The 16,392-nt window shown below is 41.2% G+C and overlaps 1 protein-coding gene across 1 annotated transcript in view; it reads right to left on the reverse strand.

Moving 5' to 3' along the window:
- The window catches only part of BARD1 (BRCA1 associated RING domain 1), a 61,947-nt gene that overhangs the window by 19,676 nt on the left and 25,879 nt on the right, over nucleotides 1-16,392 (reverse strand). The window contains exons 5-6 of the mRNA XM_063118560.1: nucleotides 6,163-6,243; nucleotides 5,008-5,180 (exon numbers count right to left, since the gene is read on the reverse strand). Coding sequence (XP_062974630.1) covers nucleotides 5,008-5,180; nucleotides 6,163-6,243 — 254 coding nt within the window. The remainder of the gene's footprint in view (nucleotides 1-5,007; nucleotides 5,181-6,162; nucleotides 6,244-16,392) is intronic.

A 16,392-nucleotide genomic window follows, 5' to 3' on the forward strand; every position in this document is an offset into this window, starting at 1 on the left:
CTGAGGATGACCTTAGGGTCCGAGCAGGTACATACGGGAGGAGGCGTTCCTTCAGATAGCCTGGCCCCAAGCTGTTTAGGGCTTTAAATGTTAATACCAGCATTCTGAATCGGGCCCGGACCTGGACTGGCAGCCAATGAAGCTGGAAAAGGACTGGCGTAATGTGGTCTCGTCGGCCAGTCCCTGTTAGTAACCGTGCTGCCCTGTTTTGTATATGAAATCACAAAAGTCAACCAGGAGAGATACTAATGACCATTACAAGGATGGACAAGTAAAAATTACCAACAAAAACTTCATGTTAGAGAGGCATTTAAGGACAATCTCTTTGGCAAAGGGACTCAATACATATGAGTTGCTAAAAGCACTATGTGGTCCTAAACAAATGTTCTGAATAGCCTGACTATGTTCATATTCAAACCTACATTGGATGGACCCCATCATTCTCTGCTAAGAAATAAGGGAGCAAGACAGCTTTTACTAATGTTAAAATTAGTGTGCATGGGAAAAACTGGCAAGAGAGTCCATTTGCTGAAAGCCTTTATGAACAACTGAAATTGCAAATGCAGAGAGCTAATTTTTCACGTCACTTGGTTGGCTGTGAAGCAAGACAGACAGGAAATTCAAGAGAGCAAAAAATGGGGAAAAAACCAGCTCTAAAATATAAATTAGCTATGTGCAGGAGATTAACTTTAAAAAAATTAACTAGGCTAACAGGGCAATTAATAGGTCCACTGGTCCATATAATATTTTCCATTTGTAGCTTCACTTCTTTGCTAACGGAGAAAACGTTCAAAAGGTAGGATGGCAACTACTAAATCTTGAAGATTTCCAGAGAAACACGGTCAAAATAAACTCTCCCAAGCTTTCTTCCAGAAAGGAAGAGAGAGATTAATTTCTGTTCAGTTAAGTGTCTGATCAGACATTTTTGTTTTTCCCATGAAAGAGAGTTTGGTCAGAAGAGGAAGAAATAATCTAACTAATACCAAATGAGTTCAAATGGTTTATAAAGTATATAGTGTGCAATTATATAGTATGTGTTATATATACTGGCTTTAATCTAGAGAACTACTTTAGGTGCACCCAAGAGATAAGACATAACCAGAATTTTTTGTTGATTCTTTTTTTTTTTTGAACATCAGTGTGGGCTGGTGGCTCCAATGTCAGTGGGGTGGTGAATGTGCTCTGGTTTCAGTCAGAACTCTAAAGAAATTATCTAAGATGTCAAAGCACGCTGACATGGCAGCCACCAACCCTCACTGTCCATATTCCGTATCACAAACCTCTCTCCTGTTTCAAACTTTGTTTACCATGTAGCATGGAAAGCAGCTTTTCAAGGAACGCAAACTAAGAGTAGTCTTTGATGCACGGAACCTGTTTCTTTCAATCCCAGCATATTATCAAAGACGTTGCAATGATTTCTGGACCTATCCTGTATGTTAAAACTAATTTCGAGACCTAAATCAAAATAACTTTAAAACCTCAATCACTCACACACCCCTCTACTAATATATCCCTAACCACATGTTCACTTCTGAAGAAATTTCAGAAGGTGTTTGGATGACTTTGACAAGTTCTGAGAGAAAGGGTGTTCTAACCCAAGGAAAAGCTACTCAGCATGTACAGTTTCACCATTTGCATATGGTGTTTAAAAGGCAGTTATTTCCTGGCCACTATTAAGAAAGGCAAGGTACAGGGGTGGGGTGAAGGCTGACAACAATTACTAGTTACTAAGAGGCAGAGAAGGAAGAAAATCACTGCAAAACCTGAGTTTCAAATATTTCTAGGTTACACTGTCTGCCACAACTGACATTCAAACCATGTCTAGAAAAACCCATTTCTATAAACACAGAAGAAAAGTGGAAACACATTTCCAAGAGACCAGAAGACCAAAAACAGTAAGAACAGGTTGTCTGGGCTGGGAGTTGGAGGCACTGTGTTGCAGTGGTTCTGCTCCTACTTGGATGGCCGATTCCAGAAGGTGGTGTTGGGGGATTATTGCTCTGTGCTGTGGTACCTAGGCCATGGGGTTCCACAGGGCTCTATTTTATCCCCTATGCTGTTCATCATTTACATGAAACCGCTGGGAGCAGTTATCTGGAGATAAGGGCTGAGGTGTCATCAATATGCAGATGAAGCCCAGCTCTACCTCTACTTTTCATCAAACCCAGGTGAGGCAGTGGTTGATCTGAATCAGTGCCTGAGCACAGTAATGGACTGGTTGAGGGCCAACTGAGACTCAATGTAGACAAGACGGAGGTACTGTCTGGAGGGTGGTTCACCTGTTCGGCTAGGTGATGTTTGCACTCCCGCTAAAGGATCGGGTTCATAATTTGGGGTTGCTCTTGGATCCAGAACTGTCACTTGAGGCACAGGTGAACTCAGTGGCAAAGAGCACCTTTTATCAGCTTAGGCTGATATACCAACTGCATCCTTATCTGGACGGAGATAGCCTAGTTACAGTTATCCATGCTCTGATAACCTCTGATCTGGATTACTGCAATGCGTTATACGTGGGGCTGCCTTTGAAATTGGTCCAGAAACTTCAGCTGGTACAAAACAGGGCAGCACATTTACTAACAGGGACTGGCCAACAAGACCACACCACGCCAGTCCTTTTCCAGCTTCATTGGCTGCCAGTCCAGGTCCGGGCCCGATTCAAAGTGCTGGTATTAACATTCAAAGCCCTAAACGGCTTGGGGCCAGGCTATCTGAAGGAATGCCTCCTCCCATATGTACCTGCCCAGACCCTAAGGTCATCTTCAGGGGTCTTTCTCCATGAGCCCTTGCTGAAAGAAGTGAAGCAGGTGGCTACCAGGAGGAGGGCCTTCTCTGCTGTGGCACCCCAGCTATAACACAGGTTCACCTGGCACCTACATTATACGCTTTTAGATGCCAGGTGAAGACCTTTTTATTTTCTCAGTATTTTAACAGTTATCAACTTAATTTTTAACTTTGCTGTTTTAAATTTGTATTTTAAATCTGTATTAATTTCTGCATAGCTGCTTGGTTTTATCCGGGTTGTGCTTTTATAGTGCATTTTATACTATGCTTTATACTGTTGTTTGTTTTAAATTTTGAATGGTTTCCGTGGTTTTAATTTTTGTAAACCCTCCAAAGAGCTTCGGCTATTGGGCAATGTTAATATCATTAATACTGGGGGCTGGCACATACATCTGGGGGTCTTTTAGATATGAGCCTGGGTTTTTTTAGGGGGTCTTCTTGTAAATCTCTGCAAAACCCTCACCCATGTCATTCCACCATTCCAGATCAAATCCATATTTAGTCTGAAGTAGCCTTGTTCAGGTAGCATAATTTAACCCTTTTAGCACCAGATTAACAGGCAGCATAGAAATGCAATAAATAAATAAATACAGCCAGATTCCTATTTGAAAGGTCTAGTTTTCAAGATGCAGCAGCTTGAAAACGCACGGAGGCCTACAGCACCCTTAATGGGCTCAAACATTATGTAACCCAGCAGGGACAGCTAAAAAGCTGCATTGGAGCACTAGATGTTTTGGACTTTCTAGTTTATTCCAAGATCTTTGCTTTAAAACTACAAAGAAAATAGAGAAAGTTAGCAAAATATTGCAGATTAGATTGTTTTGACTTCAGCAACGGAACTGTACTTTCAGAATCCCCACTTAGCCATAAAACTTACTGAGAAGCCTATAGCAAATCAAATTTCTCTCAGGCCTAGTTCTCTGTAGTAGACAGGCCTAGTTCTCTGCAGTTACACTTGTAACTGGACTGTTCCCATTCAGACTGCACCTGAGGGTTCACATAATGGAATACTCCTCCATACAAAGAAACTCCCCACCACATAGAGTTTCTCTATGTCCTAGATATTGCTCTAGTTTAGCTAAGAAGTGCCATGCTGGATCAGACCGAGGGTCCATCTAGTCCAGCACTCTGTTCACACAGTGGCCAACCAGCCATCGGCCCGGGGAACAACAAAGCAGGGCATGGTGCAACAGCACCCTCCCACCCATGTTCCCCAGCAATAACTGGTGCACGCTGGAGTTGTAGCCATTGATAGCGTCCTCCACAAATTTAAATGCTGTCTCACTGTCAACACTGGTAACCATGCTCTGGTAACCTCCAAGTTAGATTACTGCAATGCACTCTATGTAGTGCTGCTTTTGAAGACGGTTTGGAAGCTGCAGCTCGTGCAAAATGCAGCGGACAGATTGATTTTGGAAACCAGGAGGTTCGACCATATAACACCTGCTCTGGTCCACTTGCACTGGCTGCCTGTATGTTTCCGAGCCCAATTCAAGGTGCTGGTTTTGACCTATAAAGCCTTACACGGCTTGGGACCACAATACCTGAGAGAACGCCTCTCCTGACGTGAATATACCTGGTCACTACGTTCAACATCTAAGGTCCTTCTCCGGGTGCCTTCTTCAAGAGAGGCTCAGAGTGTGGCAACGAGGGACAGGGCCTTTTCGGTGGTGGCCCCCAGACTATGGAACGATCTCCCTGACAAGGCTCGCCTAGTGCCAATGCTGCTATCTTTCTGGCGCAAGGTTAAGACTTTCCTCTTTGCCCAGGCATATGGCAGCACATCTTAATCACCCACATGTTCAGGGTTTTTTTTAACGGTTTTTAATGCTTTCTGTGTGTATGTTCTGTGTTTTAAAATTTTAAATTTTGTATACTTGTTTTTATCTCAATTTTAGAATTTCTATAAACAGCCCAGAGAGCTCTGGCTATGGGGGCGGTATGTAAATGTAATAAACAACAACAACAACAACAACAACAACAACACTAGTTTGCTGTGTGTAGGAATCTTATTAGTGAGGAACATTCCAACTGGAGTTCAAAGTGGAACAGCCCAGCTTTATCACTTCACTGGGCACTAGGCTTAAAGCTAAGCTACCTCAAGAGTTTTTTCAGGATGCAATGGCATTCCTCCATTCATTCATTTGGAAAGACAGACACACACACACACACACACACACACACACACAGAGAGGGAGAGAGATAATAGCGTTCACATCTACTCACACTGCATCTCGAGAAGCTCCATGCAAAAGCAATAGTTCAGCAACGCTTGTATGCCCATTCCTGACAGCATCATGAAGTGGCAAATCATTTTGATAGCCAGTTGCATTCAGTAGTGCCCCATGTTGTAGCAATAACTCCACTACTGCCTTATGTCCATGATAACAAGCTTCATGCTAAATGTTGAATAGGGAAAAAAGCAGAGTACAGATGAACGCATAAGAAACTGCATAATTAAAGAGTGGGTCTTGATCACCATGACAATGCATGAGAATGGTAAACTCACAGAAATTACAAATTTCATTTATTACAGTTACTTCCCATTTTTCAGCCAAGTCCAACTCCCAAAGCAGCTTACAACAATTAAAATCCATCGGTTCTAGGGATCTTTGCTATGAGTGATGAGGAAAGTATATGAAGAAGCTCAGTTTGGCAATAAAAATTGAAGTCATTTTAATACAGTATCCATCACAAATGGATTTTCACAGCTAGCAGTGGCAAACACAGACTACTTCCAAACTGCATTTCCCCTGAATTGGAAAATGCAATACAAAGTACATCAGCAGGCACAGACATTGGCCTCATTTGAATGTAATGGCAAACCTCACTTGGCAGTTTTACTTTTGGGGGGCAATGAGTGAGTGTGTGTGTGTGTGCATAGGTTTCCTGGCTCTAGCTAAGGCCCCAAGGGACATTAGGCACCGCTAGGGGACACCCATACATGCATGCATGCATACACACACACACGCCTGGGTTTTGTCTTCTTAGTGTTAGCAAGGCAATTCGGGGGTTTCTCTTCCTAGATCTAACTAAGGGAATCCCAGGATTTCTCTTCCTGGTGCTAGAACTCTGAGAGATCTGAAATAAGGGAAGGGGTTGCCTTTCTTGTATTAGCAAGGGAACCCCTTATCTTTGATGAGGGAACAGAGATAAGGAAGGAATTCTCTTGCTAGCACTAGGAAGGAGACCCTTAGACAGTGCCGTCACTGCGAGCCACCAGAATTTGCTTGGCAGGCTACACTCCCTCCCACCCTCCACTCTAGGTCACTCCTTGAGTAACTTCTCCCATTTAAACTGCAAGAGAGAGGGGGAGGAAGGGGGAGAGAGAAAGTAGAATTAAGGAAGAACAAATAGAAGTTTAGAACATGTAATACTTACCAATGGTGTCCATCCAGCGTAGTCTTTAACATTGGGGTCTGCTCCACTTTTTAATAGGTGCTCAACAGCAGAGAGATCTCCCTAAAAGAGAGGAGGAAAAACACCCTACAGCATTTAAATTTATCAAGGAAATGCGACATAAAAATTGATAAACATGGAAGCACCCCTAAGTAAAGAAATCAAAATTGTAGCAAAAAAATTGTTTATGAGGAACATAGAATTCTTTAATTATTCCTTCATAGTGAATTGCTGAAAATGCTACTGCACATGCTATAAAGTGATAAATTAAATGTTTCAACTTTAAAACAAAGAATAGATTGACTAAACTTTTCCTCAAGGAACTATGGGGGGAAATTACACATAAACTGTCCCTGTCTGACCACATTTATTAGTAGCATAGTAGGTTATCTAACCAGTATAAATCACTGTTTCAATTCCATATTCTTTGTACACCTCTTAGTAATCACGTTTCCCCTCTACACTACATACAAGATGATTATCTTTTATTATGGACAAAATGTCTGCTGGTGAAAGAATGCAAACTTTCAAGTTACATAGAACTCTGCATCTCACACACACAGAGAAAAAATTGCTGCAATGGTTATGTAAGATATGTTCAGCCAACCTGCAGCACAAGCATCACATGTGGGTATAGTCCATGGAAATTTGCAATATGCCTGGATGGGCCACACACAATTCCGGCTGTATATGCACTCCTGCCTGAAACTCCAGCAAAACCACCCAAAGGTACTTCTGTGAGTTTGGGGAGGCTGCTACACATCATAGCACTCACTAGAGAGGTACCATGTCATATTTAAAACTTGATCCACTTGGCAAAAAGGTTGGCTACTACCAGTGCATTAATATGCTACTGCATCCTTGCTGAATCTTCTAAAACTCCAAAATTGCTTGTAATGGGGGAAGACACCGCCAGGAAAGCCACCTGGAGCCCAGGGTGACTGAGAGATGTACTCTGATCTTGCACAACATGGCAGCCAGGAAGGTTGTCGCACAGAGGAGGGCCAGGATCTCTTCTTGATCATCCCAGAGTGCAGGACGTGGAATAACGGGCTCAAGTTAAAGGAAGCCAGATTCCAGCTGGACATCAGGAAAAACTTCCTGACTGTTAGAGCAGTATGACAATGGAACCAGTTACCTAGGGAGGTTGTGGGCTCTCCCACACTAGAGGCCTTCAAGAGGCAGCTGGACAACCATCTGTCAGGGATGCTTTAGGGTGGATTCCAGCATTGAGCAGGGGGTTGGACTCGATGGCCTTATAAGCCCCTTCCAACTCTGCTATTCTATGATTCTATGACTGGGGAGGAATGATTCTATGATTCTATGACTGGCTAGAGAGGAAGCTTTAAGGGTAACATACGGACAAGCCACGGAGAATTTCCCTGGACCTCAGCTTGGTGCGTAGGAGCTACTAAACCCCATGTTCTCTGCCCTAGATGTGAGCAGGAGACCCTGGGCCAAGAATCTGAGCCTACCAAGTCCTGCTGCAATCCTCCTCATACAGAAACTTCCTGGAAACGAGATTTGTTGCAAATCGAACGAAGTCATAAACTTGGGAAGGAACAGTCTCTATTTTACTGTTTGGCTTGCAAATTAGATAGGTAGTGGTTTGAAACACCCTTCAGCCACCTTTTACATGTCACCCCAAAGTCACACCTGACATTTTTAGTAATTCAGAATTCTAACTGGACAGGTTAGCACAGATTTACAGCCTACTAAATTAAAACCAAGTGTCATTTTATTGAGTGTTTGTCCTAAAATTAAGTGTCCTTCAAAGTGTTCCCCACCTCCTTACCCAATCCAAGCGTCCACAGAATGGTTTGCACACTTCATGCGATGTGTTGGATTATGTGATTAAAATACAGGAAGAAGAGACAAGATCATATAGAGTTTCTGTTTAATATTTCAGTGACTATTTGTATTGAGATGCCAGCACTGCTTATCTTACAGGCAGTTACTTTAACCAAATAATTTCATTTCCATCCTATGATAACAGAACAAAATATTCACAGGACAAACCGAAGCACGGAACGGGTAAGCAAGACAGGAAAACAATTGCATTTTCAAGGGATGACTACACTTTTAACCTATAAAATACATTTATATGCCAATGCAGCTGGCACTCACACTTAGCACCTAGCCTCCACCCCTGTGAATATTCAAACTGCCCTTACAACTTTAGATAGCAAGAGCTGAGCAACAATAAACAGGTTTCTCACCTGTGATAGTCAGCATCTACATTCAATTTTAAACATCACCAGTAATTTTAAAATGTTTGACGTAGTGGCTAAGAGTGGGAGTTGTTAAATGGAAATCTCTCAAACATGAACTCACTAGTGCAGGGAACATACGACTCTCATATGTTCATTCGCTCATCCCTGATCTACAGCATTTTGTCATTTTACCTAGTTGTCATGACGGGAACATGCATTTATCCAGCTAAAATGAGGCTAATTCAACTCACCTATTATTTTCTTCCTTTGGATGCTGCCTCCCTCCATCTCAAGATTACACTGAGTATTTTGGTTCTGGGACAACAGCATCTTCCTAATATCAAATTACTTTTGGGGCCAGGTACTGAGCAAATTTGTGGAGAAGTCTGCCCCTTTTAGTTTGTTTGATATTACACCCCCATTGATATGCACTGTGACACCAATCCCAGAATGCTCTTCCCATAGAGTTTGCATGCAGATATGACCATATCTAGGGTGACCATATGAAAAGAAGGACAGGGCTCCTGTATCTTTAACAGTTGCATAGAAAAGGGAATTTTAGCAGGTGTCATTTGTATATATGGAGAACCTGGTGAGATTCCCTCTTCATCACAACATTTAAAGCTGCAGGAGCTATACTAGAGTGACCAGATTTAAAAGAGGGCAGGACACCTGCAGCTTTAACTGTTGTGATGAAGAGGAAATTTCACCAGGTTCCCCATATATACAAATGACACCTGCTGAAATTTCCTTTTCAATACAACTGTTAAAAATACATGAGCCCTGTCCACCTTTTCATATGGTCACCCTACCCTATCCCATTAGTTCTCTTCATTTCACCAGGTTTCTGTTGCAGCCACAATGTCAATGTTCTCCTTGAAAACCAAGCACTCCCTCATCTTGCCTCAGAGGCATCTAGCATTAGCACAGAAACACCTATTCAGCGTCCTTTTCCAGATGTTTCTAGCATGTGCATATCTCTCTGTAGCCCTTCAATATTTTGGATTGATTGTCTTGTTTTAATGAATGCGCATGGTGTTTTTCTGTCCCATCCTCATTTGGACGCCCTCACCCCCTAGGGATGATTCATCCCAAACTGGAAGCTCCCAGTTTTTGTTGGCTTTTCCCCAGAGGCAAGTTCAAAAGTTCTTCGGCCACCAGCAGCAGTATGGTTCCATTCTGGATGAAGTGAAAGTGTGTCCCTTTTATACAATCCTGGCTTGTCTCCAAATATTCCCTAGTACTTAATAATTCTTTTTTAAAAACCACCTCCTTACACCCTCATCCACACATTGAGACCCCTGAACTTCACCTGATTAGCTGGCACGGAGCATCAAACAGGAAGCATTCCAGACAAAGCTACGTTGGAGATCTTGGCTTTCAACCACCTACACAGCAACCTGAAACTGGCTTCCATGTTTTCCTAAATCATTGCTGCTGATATGTAGTACAACCACTAGCTCATCCTAACTCTTATCTAGATAACACATGGTATCCCAACCTTTGCACCAAGCAGTCTACATGCTTGTAACCATTCCAGCTGCCTATGACCCAGTTCACTTGATCAAGCAAACAATGGTTAAGAAACCATAGATTGTTTTTGAGCATGCGGGAGCGAGTGAGCAAGCTGTTTCCTGCCTGCCCACCCGCTTCCACTTCCCTAAACAATCCAGGAATGCCCCATTCCTGGATTGTTGCCATGATGTCTGAACCTGGCATTCTGGGTTGTTTAGTATTAATCCAAGCACTCTGGGTTGTTTAGGGTTGTTGTTGGATTAACTCTGGGTTGTTTAACACTGAACAACACAACGTTTCCGGGTTCTGACAACATAATCGGGCATTCCTTGGTTTTTTTTAGGAAAGCAGAAGTGACTATTGCACAAGAGGCAGCATACTCACTCATTGCCGTACAGCCGCAACTAACTTAAATAACCTATAGTTAGTTATTATGTGCAAAGTGGGTCTATGTCTCTAATGACTGAATCATCTGCTACCAAGAAGCCCTCCCCCAGTCCTCAGAAACATAACCTTGATGGAAAAGGATATTATTTGTCTTCAATTAGTTTATGAATATGGATAGTTTAAACTAACCGTAATTAAGATTAACCACATTTCCAATTGGCAAAAGCTTTCAACCCCCTCCTCCTGGCTGCACAGAGGAGATTATGTGATTCTGTGAACTCAGAGGGAGGCTAAATTCGTGACTGAGCTCGGAGGGAGGCTAAATTCGTGACTGGTCACTGTACTTATACATTTGAACTTTGCAGAGAAATGTCAAAGACCTATTATTATTGTTGCATATCATGGCATTTTAGCCGTTTTTTAAAACAACAACAACATACCTCAATGTATAGCTATGTATTTTGGCAGGGCAAGTTAAACTTATAACATCAGCAAATTTCCAAAACAGTTTCTAATGAGGCATGGGGAGTACATTTGAAGGCTCCACTGGATACAAATAATTCCTTTAGCTAACAAAAAAACTGCTCTCTGAATTGTGACCCTGATGTACACCTTCCAGATTCATATCCATTAATATTCTATTCATTTAACTCTAGGAAATGCTGATAGGATTCTCAAAGTACAAGGTGCACAAATTGAAAATGTTAGCAGTAGGAACAGAAAAGCACATTGAGAACAGTAAGAAAAAGACCTTCTCTAACTTGAAAATAGGACTTTTCTGCAGCCATTAAAAGTTGCCAAGTCCTTTACTTTCTGGATTATTCAGCCACTTATGCAAACAAAAAGAACTATTCAAAACACTAAAATTGATTAAGTCTGTACTGTCCATTAGGATTATAGAATGCTTCAGGAATGCTGTTTGTAGTCTTGAGACTGAAAAAAGAACATAGCCAAAAATTAAAGTTTAAAGTAAAGGCTATTTTGGCTATTCTGCAGAAGCCGTGACAAGAGTGCTTTTCCGCATCACACAGGGAAAGGGGCAATTAGCTTTTTGCCTCGAAATCTGGAGACAGACTATCCTCCCTTCAGACGTGACCCAGATATTTGCCCTCTGCTGCTTTTAGAAAATGTCAAAAGCAGCCAAAAGGCTGCAGAGCATGTTAACATTTACAGACACTTTTAACAAGCTTCACGCGCTGCACCTGTAACAAACTTTAAATTCTGCATTCAGTTTCTTTAGGACAGAAATCTGTTATGCGCATAAAATAGAAATGTAGATCAGGTCTAAGCATCCCATTCATATTTTTCTGGCTCCTCCCTCCGATTCTTCCAGCACGTGCAGCATGTCCATAGCAGAAGACAACGGCAAATGAACTAGAAAACAAACAGAACAACTATTCCACCTGCCCCCCACCGCCTTCATATAAGCCAGAGGTAATAATGAAGAAATTATTAACAGGTCCGAAATAAAGAGGTCAGGTCAGGAGAGAGAAAGAAATGGAGACAGTTCTGACGGCAGACCAGCTGCCAACCTATCTGCTGGGCAACTTTGGCTGCAGGTCATTAGTTTCTAACTAGTGATGCTGCTACACTTCATAATTTAGAGGTTCATTAAAGGCAAACTCACAAGTTCAAACATACATTTTTTAATTGTAGTGTGGTTTAAAATTGGTGTAAGCTGCCCTGGACAGTGAAAGGGGCAGATATAAATTCCTTTATAAATACTTTGAATTCATTATGACCCAAAACACAAACTCATGAGTTCAACTGCCCCTCACACAGAGACACCACTACAACCTTTCTATTTCCCCCCAGGAATGTGATTAGGGAAAGTTATTTTCTGATTCTGGGGAAGGGAAAAACAACATGTATTAGCCAATCCAACTCGGAATTGATCGAGAACAAATATCTAATTTTAAAATGGTGTATTTATAGCAAGAAGGAACAGCGCCTCATTCTTGGTTTCAATTCACATCCTCATTAGCAGCTAAAAACTCATTCATGGCATTTTTAAAAGCTGATTAAAACATCACAGAAAGTAGTAAACCCATCTCAAATGAATGCAACACGCACACACACAAAAGCACATAAAATTATGGGATGTAAACGGTAATATTTTGGAATGACAAAGTGCTGTGTTACATTTTTCGGTCTTCTGTTCCTAAGCCTTAGTGCATATTTTTATAGACATTATGGTATCTGCTGGATACTGAAATTGTAACTCACAATCTTCTCTCACTTTAGTCTAGAAATGACAACTTCCATGTAATGGTATTCAACCCTGAAATATATTAAATGCAATTGGAAGTGCATCAACGCCTTGAGCCTCCCTCAAAGAGGAGAGAAACTGAGAAGTTAGAACAGGGAAGGAATGAGATACACATCTTGATCAGAAGGTTGTGTTTTTATTGAAATGCATGATCTGCTATTAGAGGCCTGTTACACCACAGCTGAAGTAACTTTTTATAGCAGTAATGTTATTGCATAATCTGACTGCAGAGTAAAATATGATCATTAGACTGATGGAGAAAGAGGCTTTTCTATCTTTCACTTCACTTTAAGCTGGAGTCAGGCTTCCTTCATGTATAGCTCTACCAGTGTTGGAGTCATTTCCATGTGCGGAGAACCCACAGAACTGTCCTATGTGCATACAACTCAATGAAACCTCCAGCCACAAGTGCAGAGATATGTGTGTGTGGTTCTTCCACCTGGTCTTTACCCTTCCTCTCACCACCATAGCACAATGGGTAAGACAAACCCATGTGATCAGCTCCAGAAACATGGCTGCAATATTCATGCACATACCACAGCCAGATGGGATAATGTCATAGCAAGGCGCTCTCCATGCAGCTGCAGATAAAGGGGGCAGAAAATCTTAGTGGAGAGGTCACCACAGATTCGTTATGGCAATTATGAAAGCCCAAGGCAGAAGATCAACTGTTCATTGCAGCTCAGTTGCTCTTCACACACAAACATTCTCTGAAGGGGGTGGGGTTTCATGGAAGTGTCCAAATTAGGCCCATGGGATGGAGAATCCCATCCCAGTTAAAGCAGGATAGCTTCATTCCCCCCCACCCACCCACCCAGGTTAGGAAATTGTGACTAGGTAAGAAGACAGGCACTGTTCTTAGTCTATGAAATGAGTCTAGATATTTCACAATTTGGAACTCCACTCTTTTGGGGGAAATTGTTGATTTTAATGGATATTCACACAGATATGCAGAGTGGCTGGAATTTCAATACAACTGGATGAAAATGTGCAAGAACAAAAGTTCTTCAACAACAGATGTACTTCTCCCACAAACAGAAAAAAGCCCAAACATTGGGGGGGGGGGGGAAACCCTCTCTAAATAAGATTATTAGTAAGCATGCCAAAAGCTCAGGAAGATTGAGAAGAGTCACATATTATGTGAAGGGGCAAAAAAGGAGATGTCACTTCTTTTTCTTTTTAACTTTCCCAAGTAAAATGTGAAGGGAAACTCACAAATCCGCCCCCTCAACTGTAAGACACGAAGAAACATAAAAAGCAGAAGTATAAGTCACTTGCATATTAACTTTTTACTGCTTCTCATAATTTGTGAATTCACTCTGAGGCTAGTTAAGATGCTATTTTCTCAAAAGCTCCTACTAAGAGCCCATTTATCAGCTTTCTACCTTAGATTGTTATATTAGGGCAGGCCTTCAGCAACAACTGCCGAGTGAATCCCATCCAGCAACTATTCTAGGCAGTGTATCCCAACTGTCCATTTACCCCAAAGGAAGATAAGCTAAATATAATTTTTGTATGTACATACAATGTAGGAAAATGCCTGCAAAAATTAAAATTGCATGAACAAGAGTACTCATGAAGGAAAGTTATAGATTTTCATTCACTTTATGTCCTATAGCAAAATTATACACCCAAGGAATAGCAGTTTTCTGGTTATCCAAAGCACTATTACGATAATTATGGCATAACAATTGGGTAGTTAAAATTGATGAAGATTGTGACAGAGGGCTTACCCTCTCAGATGATTCTATCCCCCACCCCAAGTAGTACAAGAAGGTCGCTATTTGTATTTAATTACTTTTATTTTACCTTTAATGAGTATGGTGGGTAATAAAAAAAACTCAAGGATTCCAGTTTACTAGGCAAATGGCTGCATTTGTTTCAATTTATTAATGCACTTCAGCTGCAAACTCATCTAACTCTAGAATTCTTTTTCAGATTCAATGTGCTTTAAGGATGTTTATTATGAGTGTCAAAGTAGTAAAATGGGAAAGACCTCCCTACAATTCCAGTTTAGATTGATCTGGAACAACACAACACACTTAATTTTAAATGCATAGCGTTGTTAATCCTCTTTTTTAAGAGTCCAAAATGTACAACTCATTTAACTTTCATTAAGTTTGGTGTATTAAGCCCTACAAACTAATGAAAATAATATGGATTTATTTGATAATTAATGAAGTCCCACAAGGATTAAGTGTAATTCTCATCTACCCTCCCATAAGACTGCTTCCATTACACTGACAAATCGACACACATAATTGGATAAGAAATTCAGAAAACTTTAATGGAGAAACTACCAGGAAAGAAAAATACTTTTGCTGGTTGTTCCAGAGCGACACGCGGATTTCTTTCTACGAATTCTAACCCTCGACAACCAGCTCGTTTATTTCGGCAGAAAAAAAACAGGCAAAAGCATTCTTCCTACTTTCTGCGTGAAGGGGAGGAGGAGCATGTGGATGTGTGTCAATGCAGGGGATGAGTGCATGCAGTGGGGCCACAGCTGGCACATGTGCCAGCAAACCCTATCTGGTGGCCCCCCAGAAAGAAAAGCTCTATAGCAGTGGTTCCCAAAGTGGGTGGTACCGCCCCCTTAGGGACGGTAGGATTGCATAGGGGGGTGTTAAGAGGCAGCTCAAGGTGGTCTTTTCCAAGAAGCGCCTCTCCAGAAGGTCTTAAAACCCAGAGACATTTTTATGGGAGAAGGTAGTTTGGTCCCAAGCCATATAGAGGAAGAATCCACACATGTATTAATACTGTTTAAGAAGAGTCCTTTTAACAGTGATTTGAAATGTTTCAAAAGCACCAAAACGCTAATGAAGAGACATACCCTGCTTGGTGTGCCACGCCACGCCGGCTGCAAAACAGAGGCATTCGCTCTCTTTTCCCTCCATCCCTCGGAAAGCCTGCGGCGGGTGCTTCCCATTTATTTATTTATTAATTTTTTTTTCAACAACAACAACAAAAAGAACATAATACATAAACATAAAATTGCCTTATTATCATATATTCAAACTTAAGCTATTAAACATATTCATACTCAACATAACAGTGCTCCCCCCACCTCGGGATCTCATTCCTGTTTCCAAAAACTCATAGTTTCTTCTGTTGGTGGTTTCCCGCTTCCCTTAGAAAACACAAATTCTAGGAACTTTTTCCAGATTCCCTCAAAATCATTCGTTTTTACTATACCTCTTTTCATTTTAATATTACATGTCAATTTATCATTTATAGCAATGTCCCACACTTCTTTATACCATTCTTCAAAACAATAATCTCCTTGAATCTTCCAGTTCCTAGCTACGATTAACCTCGCAGCCGTCAGCAGATTCGTTATCAGTTCCTTAGTTTCTTTACTGCATTTAAGATCTTCTTGCAGTGAGAATAATGCAATCCTTGGTGTATCCTCTATTTTAATTCCCACAATCTGCTCAATCTCAAAGAACACCATCTTCCACAACTTTTGCACATATTTACAATCCCACCACATATGTAAATACGTTCCTTTTTCACCACAACCTCTCCAACAATCTGCTGAATGCTGATTATTAATCTTATTTAATCTAACCGGAGTTAAATACCACCTCCATACAAGTTTATAATAATTCTCCTTTATTCTTACTGACATATTTCTCAACACTCTCTGTCTCCATAATCCTTCCCAACTCTGCTGTCCTATCTGTATCTTCAAATCAGTCTCCCAAACCACTTTTCCTACACTATCCAACAATCCCATTTAAAGGGGCCAATTGAACTACAAAATGACATTGAGCTGAAGCCAAAGTTTAAGAAATCGTACCAGGAGTTTTGGTTACAGAAGGAAATTTC

Source organism: Elgaria multicarinata, chromosome 2 (genome assembly GCF_023053635.1).
Source record: "Elgaria multicarinata webbii isolate HBS135686 ecotype San Diego chromosome 2, rElgMul1.1.pri, whole genome shotgun sequence".
In the NCBI taxonomy this organism is placed as follows: domain Eukaryota; kingdom Metazoa; phylum Chordata; class Lepidosauria; order Squamata; family Anguidae; genus Elgaria; species Elgaria multicarinata.